General features: G+C 39.9%; 1 protein-coding gene across 1 annotated transcript in view; it reads left to right on the top strand.

Annotated features, from left to right (window-relative positions):
• The window catches only part of HHIP (hedgehog interacting protein), an 83158-nt gene that overhangs the window by 5516 nt on the left and 63480 nt on the right, over positions 1–14162 (top strand). Inside the window, exons 2-3 of the mRNA XM_063335864.1 lie at positions 2318–2513; positions 13218–13374. Coding sequence (XP_063191934.1) covers positions 2318–2513; positions 13218–13374 — 353 coding nt within the window. The remainder of the gene's footprint in view (positions 1–2317; positions 2514–13217; positions 13375–14162) is intronic.

Genomic DNA, 14162 nt, shown 5'->3' with positions numbered 1-14162 from the left:
GGTCAGGATGCTATCATCCCTTAAGAAAGTCCAGCTAATGCAGAAGATTGCTTCAGCAGTGTGGATTACTGCAAGCATATAAAGTCTGTTCTCTACTACCTGGATTGCAATCCTACGCAGTATTAAGTCAAGTTCAAAGTTTTAGTTATTATGTATTTTGGTTATAGTTTATTGTAGTCGTCATTATATTTTTATTTCTTGTCTTCAAGGCATTTTCCCCCAGATCTACCATATCTAGAACAACATCTGAAACTCAAGAAAGAAGACTAAGGCTAACAGTTCTGCTGCTATGGCCCAAATGAGCAATCTAGCAAAAAAATCTAAACTTTTTCAGGAGGGCTGGGACTGTGGAAAGAATTCCCCAAAGAATTCAGGGCCAATGCAAACCTTTTGCCATACATGCAATTAATAGACTACTGTCTTCAAGGTTTAAAAGAAAAAAAAAAAGACAAACCCTTTCCAAAGGAAGATGTGAGACAATTATATTCCCAAGAAGGGTCTGAAGAGAGATAATATACCATACGTGGCAGATGTTAGTCACATTACTTAATTGCAGGTGCTATGAAGCCGAGGATAGTCTGAGAACAGATAGTCTAAAGAACAGAACATTTCATGCATTTAATGGTCCTGGCAAATCTGGAAGAATTGTTTTTGAAGCCAATGGCAGCTCTTCCAGAATAATGGTAGAAGCCAAAGGATGTTCTTCTAATCAGTGGTCCAACTTCTGCCACTAAACTATAGTACACATTTTGGATGGTCTTTTGACAATATATGTAGTGTAAGACTAAATTTTCCTGGAAAAAGCTCATCTTCTAAGTTAAGGTTCCTTTAAATAGGATTTTGTGTAACTGTACAGGCCATATACTGTGTAATATTTTGAATACGTATCTGTTTAAAGCAATGGAGAGTGCATTTCTCTCAACTGAGGTTTATGTAACTATGATCCATAAATAAAATGCTGAGTTCAGAACTGTGTTATCAAAGTACTGCATCCTAGAAGACAGCCAACCTATGAGACAACATACTCAAACATATCAAGAGTCTTCACGCATTGAATAACTTATTTTATATCAAAAGCAATTTTGATAATTCCCTTCAATGTTATGTTGCAAGGGAATGGCATTGGAAGGTCCTTCTACAAATCAGCTCAGAGACATGAACTATAGCAAAACTGAGTCAGTATTTTCAAATGCGCTATTTACAAATATGTACAAATTTTACAGAATACAAATATTTACAACACCAATGTTTCTTAATATAATTGTCTTACAGCCTTTGTTTAGAACTGCATTAAACAAATAGCAGAAAGAACCTGAGCTTTGTTTTTGCCTTGGATCAGATTCAGGCCCTCTCAACTGAGAACACATTTCCCACTACCCACCAGTGGGATGAATGATCAAAAAACAATCCATGTGGTTAACAATAGATTAACAAAGTGCACTGCATTCAAAGACTAATAAAGACGACTACGCTGTTTTCCATTATTTTTCACGATTTGATGACATTGCGCTCCTTAGGCTCCTGTGTTTACTTAAACACATCATCAGTCGTGGTTTCGTGCTTCTTCAAGTACTATGCATAATATATCCTCTTTTTTCAGGACAAAGTTGCAGTTTCAATATCGAGACAAACAAGATGTTATGAACAAATTCTACTTTTTCACTTATAAGAAGGCCTGTCTGAAAACATACAGCTTGTCCCAACTCCAAGTAGTTTGCATTAGAGAGAACAAAGACCAGGGCAGCATTTAAAGCATGAAAAATCCAAGGCACCTGCTGAACTCCACAGCGGTTGTTTCAGTAGCTGGACTGCGATAGCATTCAAGATACAACTATTAACAAATACCTAGATATGATTTTCCTGCTGTGTTTTGATGGTAGAACTTTAATTTTCAGTCTCTAAATACTTGAATAGGTCACCTTACAAGTTAGGGTTTTAAGTATTTCTCGTAAGAGAGGTGGGTAGAAGGCCTGCTGCTGTAGCTCCTCTTTATATAAATGATCCCTCTAGTTCAGAGATTGCCTACGTGATTAAGAGATTGCAGGCGTGAGTCCATAAAATAACTTGAGTACTATTATTCTTATCTGAGAAAGCGAAGCAAGTGCTTAAAATCTCACTGTACTAATGACATATTGCACATTTCATAGGAATAATTTTTGCACTTCTGAAGCAGTGACATGAAACCTGATGCATTTATGCTAACTGTGTTGGTTCCTCTAGCACTATTTATTACATTAGATCATGCAATCTTTTTTGTGTGTGTGTAAGATGGGGAAACAGGTCGTATATTTATTTGTCTCTGGTTTGTGGCTTGCAGATACTTTCTGTTACCAACAACACAGAATGTGCGAAGCTACTGGAGGAAATCAAATGTGCACACTGCTCACCTCACGCTCAGAATCTATTCCACTCACCTGAGAAAGGGGAAACACCTGAAAGAGAACTAACTCTTCCCTACCTGTGCAAAGACTATTGTAAAGAATTCTATTATACTTGCAGAGGTCACATACCAGGTAAAACCTATAACAAAATACGGGGCTAAAGGATGTCTGTTTTGAAATGTTGATGTTGCCTGAGCCGTCACAGATCCAGCTCTTGACTTGGTACAATCCTCATTGAAACCCAGGGGATTTTGCCCAGGCAAAGACAGAATAACTCAGGGTCTTCACAGCAGATCTTATGTAGTGAGGCAAGTACTTTGAGCACTTTCTTGCCAGCCTCCTGTTAAACTCCATGAAACACAGGATTGTTTGTCATCCAAGGCACCTGAAACTATTACCTTTGCTGAAATATCAGCATGTTCATTCAAATCACGTAAACAAGTAGTTGGCCATCCAAAAGGCTATTCTAAATGATAGATAGCTTTAAAATGCAAGTAATAAAGGATGCTGTCTGTTTGCTGTAGACTCTAAAACCTGATGTATGAAGTGTTTTTTCTGGTTTTGTTACCCTAGAAACTGATGTTTTTTCCACAGGGTTTAAAGCCCCTTGAACTCGAAGGGAGCTATTTGATAGACTTCTGTGATCTTTGACTCACTTCCAACATGCTGTTAACAACCAAATTCTTAACTAACTTAACACTTCCTCAGCGTAGTCAGTAGAGTTAGCTGGAAATAACCAAAACCAGAATTTGACCTGTGTTGTCTAAGGCAGTCACCAAATGCGTGCTATCACTTGTAACTATATCAACAAAATAACCACAGAAGATGGTTCTATTAGAAATACTGTCTTAATACACTATTATATTAAATAACATCTTTTGTATTCTCAATAGTAAATTATTTATATGTTTAAGACTGTCATTTTTAAACTATGCTTTTTTCCCTGTCCAAACACTACTCATAAATAATGCCACACAGGAGAAAATAATTAAACTGGTTAAGATTATTTTTTTTACTAGCAACACAGACTGGAAAGAAGAGTTGATAACGATATGAAAAATGAATTTGTGAATAGTCATATTTCACATATGAACACAGCTTTGTAATATAATATAAAAATATTTGAGTAAAGGGGATAGTTTAAGTGGATGAGATTTGGAGGAGGGTTTTTTCATTGCATGCGTACAGTGTGTACTTGTTTTCTCTGAAATCCCAAGAGTGCAGGGGTTTTTTTGCAGTGTTCTTTTATTGACTTGAGAAAACATTTTGAATTTACTTACTTTTTCCCTTTGCTGTGGTTTAACATGTATCTCAACCCATTCAAATATGAAAATATTATTATTGTCTTTATAAACTAAGAGATGTTTCTAAGGCTTTCTTAAACCAGCTGTTTCTTGCTCTTTATCACATTCCCCAAAGCAAAGCAGAATAGATCACAGTTGCCAAGACTGCCTGCTGAACAGCGATAACAGATTAGATATTCTAGATGTTTGGCCCATATAAGAAGTCAGCACAAAGACTTTTTTTGACATGAGTTTGCAGCTAGCGCAAATGATTAGCATATTCTGCAGAGCAAGTCCCTCCCCGTTGTTTTGTGAAAATCTGTGTTTCTGAGGAAACAATATGTTTAATTGGGAAAAGTGAAAGAGGGGAAAAGGGAGAAAGAAGGAGGAGGCGGAGGGAGGGAGAGAGAATGAGAAAGGGCTGAGCAGCACAGGAGCTACGGCCACAGGAACCTCACTCCTCAGATCAACATATGTGGTGACGAATGACAAATTTATTTTTCTACAAAGTCTGTGTATATGTAAAACTGCTGAAGTGCATCAAGATGTCAAGTGCTTTTTCTGACCACCCAGGTTGCCTTGAAAGATAACCAGATGAAAGCATAACTTTAGCGCTGGACAGAGCACGGCGCTTTGCAGGGAAAGAGCTCGCATACTTCAGCGTCGGTTAAAATAAGATTTTTCCTACATCAATCAGAGGCTAATAAGCGTTCGAAATACTTGTTCTGAAAGTGGGTTGGGCTAACAGAAAGTTGTCGCGTACCTACATCCAACAACAGGGTTAATTTGGTGACTTGACTGCTACGTAGGGTTGTTGAAACCTATACTAGTACTTCCTGAAGGTATTATTTAAGTAAGATTTAATAGCCTTATACATTCTAAAATATAAATAATCACAATAACAACTTATTTGGGTTTTCTGTTTTACTCGTGAGACCTGTATATCCATAATAATATTTATTGCAAAAGAAAGGAAAAAATAGAAAATGTGGAAGCTATGTTTTCAGTTTAGCTTGGAGGATTTAACAAAGAGTTGGAAATTAACAGGCCCCCAAACCCAAGGTCTTTGGCAATGATTCACTGAGCAATTGTTAAAAAGTCAAATAATTACTCTTCCTCCATTAGGGGGTGTTAATTGTTTCTGAACACCAATACAAAGGAGTTTAAGGAAATTGCTGACTACAAAAATAATTTTATCCGCTAAGTCCTGCACAAATGAGAAATATTATTAGCGATTTAAGATAGCAAGCATCTTTTATGGAACTGAAATTTTAGCAGTACATATTAACCAAGACAACTGAGAAATTATACATCATTTCATTTGATGAGTTATCTCCAGAAATTAATTTGTTCTATCTGGTTTTGCAATGACAAAAACTCTAGCTGATCCTTGGTTAACTCTTTTGAAGACAGCAGTCTGCCCACCAGTTATGACTGTATCAGAAATTCCATTGACTTTAGGAATATCCAAAGAAAAAGTGGACCAAATTCTTATTAAAACACAATAATGACAATAGCTGTTAGGATTATATGGATATGTCACTGCAGGACAGTGTAATCTTTCACAAATTCTATGAGATTAGAACTTCCCTGCTTCATCTCAGGTGACTGTTCTCAATATTTCTCATCTATCTTTACTACGAACCTCAGTTTAAGTGATTACTGATGGGGACACTGGAGTTAAGTGACTTAATGAACTATCTTCAAACAATATGAATTTTAAGTTTTCTGAGGTCATAGAATCAAAGAATCATTTAGGTTGGAAAAGACACTGGAGATCATCAAGTCCAACCGTAAACCTAACATTGCCAACTCCACCACTAAACCATGTCCCCAAGCGCCACATCTACACGTCTGTTAAAGAACACCAGGGATGGTGACTCAACCACTTCCCTGGGCAGCCTGTTCCAGTGCTTGACAACTGTTTTGGTGAAGAAATTTTTCCTAATATCCAATCTAAACCTTCCCTGGTGCAACTTGAGGCCATTTCCTCTTGTTCTATCGCTTGTTACTTGGGAGAAGAGACCAACACCCACCTCACTACAACCTCCTTTCAGGTAGTTGTAGAAAGCGATAAGGTCTCCCCTCAGCCTCCTTTTCTCTAGGCTAATCAACCCCAGTTCCCTCAGCTGCTCCTCATAAGATTTGTTCTCTAGACCCTTCACCAGCTTTGTTATCCTTCTCTGGAGACACTACAGAATCTCCATGTCTTTCTTGTAGTGAAGGGCCCAAACTGAACACAATATTTGAGGTGCAGCCTCACCAGTGCTGAGTATAGGGGGGCAATCACTTCCCTAGTCCTGCTGGCCACATTATTTCTGATATGGATGCTGTTGGCCATCTTGGCCATCTGGGCACTGCAGGCTCATATTCAGCCAGCTGTCAACCAACACCTCCAGGTCCTTTTCCACCGGCCAGCTCTCCAGCCACTCTTCCTCAGGCCTGTAGCGCTGCATGAGGTTGTAACGCAATTGCAGGACCCAGCACTTGGCCTTGCTGAACCTCATACCGTTGGCCTCAGCCTATCAATCCAGCCTGTCCAGATCCCTCTGCAGAGTCTTTCTACCCACAGGCAGATCAACACTGTGTTGTCTGCAAACTTACTGAGGGCGTTTAAGGTATTAAGCAGAACTGTCCTCAATACCGAGCCCTGGGGAGCAAACACCATTTGTGACCGGCCACCAACTAGATTTAACTCCATTCACCACCACTCTCTGGGCCCAGCGATCCAGCCAGTTTTTTACCCAGTGAAGAGAACATCTGTCCAAGCCATGAGCAGCCAGTTTCTCCAGGAGAATGCTGTGGAGAAACCGTGTCAAAGTCTTTACTAAAGTCTAGGTAGACAACATCCACAGCCTTTCCCTCATCCACCAAGCAGGTCACCTTGTCATAGAAGATCAGGTTAGTCAAGCAGGACCTGCCTTTCCTAAACCGATGCTGACCGCGTCTGGTTGTCCTGTACATGCCATGTGATGGCACTCAGGATGATCTATTCCATAACCTTTCCTCACACCGAGTTCAGACTGACAGGCCTGTAATTCCCCAGATCCTCTTTCTGGTCCTTCTTGTAGATGGGCGTCACATTTGCTAACCTCCAGTCAACTGGGACCTCCCCGGTTAGCCAGGACTGCTGATAAATGATGGAAAGTGGCTTGGTGAGCCCTTCCGCCAGCTCTCTCAGTACCCACGGGTGGATCCCATCCAGCCCCATAGACTTGTGTGTGTCAAAGTGGTGTAGCAGGTTGCTAACCATTTCCCCTTGGATTATGAGGGCTTTGTTCCGCTCCCCATCCCTGTCTTCTAGCTCAGGGGTCTGGGTACTCAGGGAACAACTGGTCTTATTGTTAAAGACTGAGGCAAAGAAGGCATTAAGTACCTCATCCTTTTCCTCATCCTTGGTCACTATGTTTCCCCCTGCATCCAATAAAGGATGGAGATTGTCCTTAGGCCTCCTTTTGTTGCTAATGTATTTATAGAAACATTTTTTATTCTTTTTTTGTTAGTAGCCAGATTAAGTTCTAGTTGGGCTTTGTCCCTTCTGATTTTCTCCCTGCATAACCTCATGACCCTCCTTGTAGTCCTCTTGAGTTGCCTGCTCCTTCTTCCAGAAGTCCAAAGAATCAAAATCTTTCCAGAACCAAAAACTATCATTTTATGATCGCTATGCCCAAGACAGCCTCCAACCATCACATTACCCACAAGGCCTTCTATGTTTGCAAACAACAGGTCCAGCGGAGCACCTTCCCTAGTTGGCTGACTCACCAGCTGTGTTAGGAAGTTATCTTCTGCACCCTCCAGGAACCTCCTAGACTGTTTCCTCTCCACTGTATTGTATTTCCAGCAGACATCTAGTAAGTTGAAGTCCCCCATGAGAACAAGGGCTAATGATTGTGAGACTTCTCCCAGCTGCTTATAAAATATTTCATCTGCTTCTTCATCCTGGTTGGGCTGTCTATAACAGGCTCCCACCACGATATCTGCCTTGTTCATTCAACCCTATCATCACCACCATCAAGCTCTAGACATTCCCTAACATACAGGCCTACCCCACTGCCTCTCCTTCCTTGCCTATCCCTTCTGAAGAGTTTATAGCCATCCATTGCAGCACTCCAGCTGTGTGAGTCATCCCACCATGTTTCCATGATTGCAACTAGATCATAGTTTTCCAGCTGCACAGTGGCTTCCAAATCCTCCTGTCTGTTGCCCATGCTGCATGCATTGGTGTAGATGCACTTCAGTTGGGCTATTGATCCCACCACCTTTGTGGGGGGAGAAGCCCTAATTCCTACATGACAATTCTCAGGTGCTTCCGTGGTTTCTAACACATCAATATCTCTTGCGTCTTTGCTGCCACATGGATCTCCATCCCCTACCTCCACTGAGACAGCACACCTTCCCTCAAACATTGGTGAGCCACCCCCAGGCTTATCTCTAGCAAGCCTGGGTTTACCCCTTTCCCTCTCCAAATCTTGTTTAAAGCTCTTTCAATGAGCCGTGCTAACTCCTGTGCAAAGATCCTTTTCCCCATTTGAGACAGTTGTACCCCATCTGTCACGAGCATGCCTGGTGTCGTGTAGACTGACTAAAATGCTGCTAGTGACACCAGGCTCAGAGCCAGGTATTGATCTCCTGGCTCTTCCTGTTTCTTCCCTCATCATTCCCTGCAACTGGAAGGATAGAGGAGAACCCTACTTGTGCTCCTGATCCCTTAACTAGTCCTCCCATGGCCCTGAAGTCTGTCTTGATTGCCCTCAGACTTCTTGTTGCAACTTTATCACTGCCTACCTGAAAAATCAATAATGGGTAATAATCTGAGGGCTGTACCAGGGTAGGAAGCTTTCTCTTCACATCTTTAACCCAGGCCCCAGGGAGGCAGCAGATTTCCCTAAGAAGTGGGTCCTGTCTGTATATTGGGCCTTCTGTTCCCCTCAGGAGAGAGTCTCCTATGACAATAACCTGTCTTTTTTTTTCTTTATGGAAGTGGTTTTGACACAAGGCGTAGGCTGACTTAACCTTGGCAACACCTCCAAGCTAGATGAACCATTGTCCTCATTTTTGTTCGGTTCCATTTGTACAGCCTCATACCTATTATGCAAGGGCGCCTGGGAAGGTGGCATAGTCACAGAGGAGACGTGCCTGCTGCACCGGGCAGGAACTTGTCCGTCATTGTCCCCTACTCCTTAAGTCACCACATTCGGCCAGGTAGAGAGAGTATAGGGCATCCTCCATATCATGCGTCCTGTCTCCCTGTTGGGGCTGTCCCAGGGATAGTAGAGAAAACCATCTAATATTTATTGTTAATACAGCTAGTAAAGAAAGGCACGGCTGATTCTCCCTTTGGGCATGAGCAGAAACTTGATCCATGCCAGCTGAAGAGACGTATTCTAAGGAACAAACTTGTGCCACAGCCATGGTGCATTCTGCCATCTGAGGACATAAGACAGATTTTGAACTACGTGCCCTCCATTATTTTCATTTGAAGAAAATAATTCCAGATGATTGTGGGTGAATTCAGATCCAGGCCCAAATCTGAATCCGGGCATTACCAGAAGGGATACGCAATATTATTCTTTTTAACTTTAAACAGGGGCACTCCAGCCCAAAATGCTGGAAATCCAAGAAATTCTGCAACCCACACAAAACTTTCAGAAGTTCTAACGTAGGAAAATAATAGTGGCTTATAATGTCACTCCTGCTAACAAGAGCATTGAGGGGATTAACCCTGGCACTGCCTGTGTGCAGGTACGTGCGATGTGCGAGTATAAGAAGGGGGCCACTGGTCACTTGAAAACCAGTAGGAAGTGATGTGAGCTACCACTGAACTGATTACATTTTGAAAGAAGCAACCTGGAATCACATCTTTGACTTAGTTTTCACCAAGAGTTGCGAAGAGAGAGGAGAATGTGCGTTTTGTGGAAAAATTCACATCTAGCTGTCAAAAGTGCAAATCAGAAAAAAACCCAAAAAAACCCCAAACCAGGAAACTGCTTCTTTTACACGATACTGAACTGTATGCAGGAGTAAAGGAGGTGAGCCTGATTTCCAGGTGCTGTCTAAGCCAGTGTAGGTCTACTCAGATGAGTGGATGATACTCAATCCCGTGTGCGGTGCAAACAAGGAAGGGAGCGAATAGGAACTCGACTTGCTGTAAAGAGAGGGACAAACGCTACCACAACATCTGAGTTGTATATCAAAGAGAAGAGGTGGGGGGGGCAAGCAAGGAATCCAGCAAAGCAGAATTTGGTGAAGGTAGGCTAGGAAGGAAGATACAATGTGAGGAATAACTGATCGCAAAGACAAGTGGAGAGAGGAGGTGAGGATCAGCTGAGAGCAGGAGTTTTCCTTTGAAAAGGCTTGAAATCATGCAACTTACTTATTCCACAGTTTTTTATAAAGGCGAACACAGAAAGCCTTCACTGTAACTGCTCTACCTGACAAGTCTGTAGTTTGATTCTTGTTTGCAGGACAGAAAGTTTTAAAAGCACAGAAATGCAAGCCCGTGCAAAATCTGACATGTACAACGCTTAAAAACATTAAGTTTAATCTTCCTTTGTAATTTCAGTTTTCTTTGTTAACACGGGCACTGCTCTGTCAACACATACGCAGCTGGTAGGAAATTTGTAATGATATGTCTGAGTCTTCTGAAATAAAGTAATAAGAACGGAAATTCACACAGGACCAAATGTAGCAGTCCTTATTAGGCACAGTTCTCATAGGGGACAGTGACAGAGCTGTATTTGAATAAACCCAGACTGAGCAAAATGATCTTTTTTTTTCTTCTTCCCCTCCAAACAATTCGAGTGCTTAGGGGCACTTGTCAGGGACCATTCTGGACACTGTACAAACACCAAACAAAATGGCAAACTCTGCACTAAAGACCTTAAAATTTAAGCACGATAAGGAAAACATGAAATGGCTACAAGTAGATAGGAGAGTAGAAGCAAATGTTTTTCTAACTGTCTGTAAGCGAGGCTGTTAGTATGCTGAATCTAGCCTCTATAACACAAGCAGATTTTTATTTTTGTAAATTACTGTGTTTTTTAGAGAACAAAATTCCATCCCTAATACACAGGTGAAACTGTATTTACAGAGGTTACATTCCTCCCAGTAACGCAACATTTTAGCAATTTACTGACTGATTTTCATAGTTTAATTCAAACCGCATTTTTTATGAGCATTTCTAACAAAAATGGAACGTAAGCCTTATCCTTTGTTGGAACCTGCTGATGGGTTTGCTAAATAGCAGAAGGCAACTGCAGTGCAACATGTACTTAAGTGCATGATAAAATATTTCATAAGGAAAAGGGATTAGTCTTACATATAAGAAAAGGCATCGCATAAGGCATTAGTCAAGTGAGTTTGCATCTGATTGATTGTTATTTGAGATGAACACGTACTGAGTAAACAATATGATCATAATATGCTTTTAGTTTTTCTGACTAAAAATAACATTCAAGCCAAGAGTAGTTTATCTTTAGTAAACAGTAGATGGTACACTTGGAAAATTCTAGAAATTCTTCGAAATTGTACACCTCTAATTTGCTGTTGCATTTCTCGAATGACCTTCTATGCCTAGAGAAATAAATTATTAAAGACAAAACTCTGTATTCTTAAGTCAAATAATTCAACAGCAAGATTTTAGATTACCTTTGATTTTGGCATTATATCTACAAGCCTTGGAATACTACTCTGTGATTATATCGGAGTTCCTCTTCAGTTGTTCCACTTGAAATTATATCTCCCATTTTCTCCAAATAACTACTATAAATTAAAACCAGCTCCTCAGAGATGATATTTACTGAAGCTCCAAATCATGGTAATTAAACTTTCACACCACAACATACTACCATGTGTTTCCAGAGATTATTTTATAGAAACCAAAGGCAGGCTTTGTCATATTATTTTTCCAATATTTTTAAAGGAAGATGCATATGAAAAGAAGTATAGTTGGGTGGGAAAGGCTTTCCACTCCACAAAAATTCTGGGATCTAAAAAATTTTCCTATTCCACATAAGGAAGAAATTGAACTCTTTCGAAATTTTCCATGAAGAAAGCCACAGAGAGACCACCCCAGGATAGCTAATAAAGTCGTTCTTAGGACATTTACTTGGGAAATGGGAGACTTAGGGTCAAACTCTTGCCTGACAGATGAGGGGCATTGACCTGAATATTCCTCTTCCTAATGAAACACCCTAATTACAAGACATTGGAGTATAATGATATGAGGTTTGCTGTCTGTTTCTCTCTTTTTCATTTAGACCAGAAGTTTGAGTTTGGACCAGAAACTTCATGTTAACTAAATTTTGTCAAAACTGATAATGTTTCTGAAAGAGCTTTGCTTTTAAGAAATTGGCATTTTCCAATGAAACACAGCTGTCCCTGATCAGCTCTTATTGTACGTTGTAAGCCAGAGGTTTTATGGCCAAGATCTATGGATTACTGCATTATTCACAAGTGGTAAAGCCATGCATAAATTAGGCCTCTAATTCCGATTAAGTGCTAATTCTGTGTATTCTATGAGTTATGTTCTGGACCATAGTACATCCTCAGACAGTATGCCAATAACGCAAAGAGGAACGAAGGTAACTTAAGACATATTATCTTAACATCTGTTTTAGTAAAATAGGACATGTATAACTAGCCAAATTCTATCTTCTTAGATTTAATACTAGTGATTAAAAACTGGATAGAAATGACTAGAAGTAGGTTTGCAGACAGAAAGAGATATTTTTGCTGTCATTAAACATAGTGCAGTATCAGTAGCGGCAGGGTTTTCCTCAAAGGCTCTCATTTTACCAACTTCTTGTTTCCCTGGGTCTTCGAACTCCTTCCCATTTCAACCTAAAACCTAAAGACCACCTTTCACCCGAGCCAGTTTAAAGCCAGCTAGAGTGCAGCATGCGCCATACCCCCCTTTCCAGGGAATGGGGGCTGAGGAAGGAGACCTCATGGTGGGACACTGTCTTCACCCAGTCTAATGCCAGGAGCCAGCCAGAGGCCAACTGCATGGCAACACCGTGCAGTTTTCAGAAGCACTTCTCGCTTTCTGAGACAACTAATTATTCACCTCTCCGACTGATGTCCTTTGCTGCCAGCATTCCACAAAGTCTTGCCTGCATGTCTTTTACTGAGATTTTTACTACAACAAGCCCCTTTAAACAAAAAAAGTTAAATGAAAGCCGCTCAAGCTATTTTACAGCAGATACTACACAATTAATAAGGTTAAAATCAGGGAAAAGTGTATCACAGCCTCAACTCTGAACTTTGTCTCCTAATTTTTTAATAAGTGAACTGTAGCATCATTTGGAATGAATTACTGTTATTATTTAAGCACACTGAAAATGAGGTTTAATACAAATACAGATGAATAAACTGTAAAAGGTAATACTCAGTTTGTATTTATTCAGGGCAGGCCTTTTTTGCAGATAGCACTTTGTTTAAAATGACTTCTTTTTCCACTCAATATATAATCTATTTAAAGATTAGTTTGACGGCACAAAACTGCAGACATGACAACACACTAAATATTTGTATGCTCTTTTGCATTTTTAAGGTTTTCTCCAAACTACAGCTGATGAGTTTTGCTTTTACTATGCAAGAAAAGATGGTGGTGTATGCTTTCCAGATTTTCCAAGAAAACAAGTGCGAGGGCCAGCTTCTAACTCCCTGGACCACATGGAAGAATATGACAAAGAGGAAGAGATCAGCAGGTTCATAAAGATAAATGTTGTTTAATCTGAAAAAAACCCCTAGCAAAGCCTGTGGTTTTCACAGTGAAACAGCTCAGTGTGTGCTTATGCTCAGCAGCTGTGCTTTCCAGATGTTACTTTCTTTTGCTGCTGCTAGTGTACGTCGAAAGAGAAAGTTACATCAGCTTCAATATTTCAGTGCCATTTGATATTTGCGTTGCTGAAAAGGTGTTAGAATCCCGGTTTGATCCACCCTGTGGATCTTGGTTATGGTCCACCCTGTGGATCATACATACTTCTAAGAAGTCACTTCTACCTGAATTTAATATTACTAAAGAACTACAGTAAGTTTATTAGTAAAGTATTTATTTCATGATTTTCAATTTATTTCATTCATGTATTTTTCATTGTGAAAATAGCTAAATTAGATTATCCTATAATAAATCATTATTTTTAAATGGGTTTTAGAAGCCAGATTTTGTCAAATGGCTGGAATTTACTGTGTTTTACAGTAAATTTACAGCAGAATATTCATCTATAGAATTATATTTATAAATTGTTTTCTCTTTTTTCTACCGTTTTTTTCCTCTCCTATTCCTCTGCATTTCAGATCTAAGATGAATTAATTTCCTCTTTCTTGTATACAAACTAAATTTTGCTCAAGTGACATTCAAACTGATTTTCGTTACTATCTGCTTGCATACAGTCAAGGAAATAATTTATTCTGGATTGTATAACCGTGTTTTTAATATCACTGCAGAACAATCATTTTATCTTTTGGGGACTTTGTTGTGTCATAGTTTGGAGAA

The sequence above is a fragment of the Chroicocephalus ridibundus genome, chromosome 5 (assembly GCF_963924245.1).
Source record: "Chroicocephalus ridibundus chromosome 5, bChrRid1.1, whole genome shotgun sequence".
Classification (NCBI taxonomy): Eukaryota; Metazoa; Chordata; class Aves; order Charadriiformes; family Laridae; genus Chroicocephalus; species Chroicocephalus ridibundus.
Note: the sequence above shows the minus strand (reverse complement) of the source record. Positions and strands in the feature narration are given on the sequence as shown.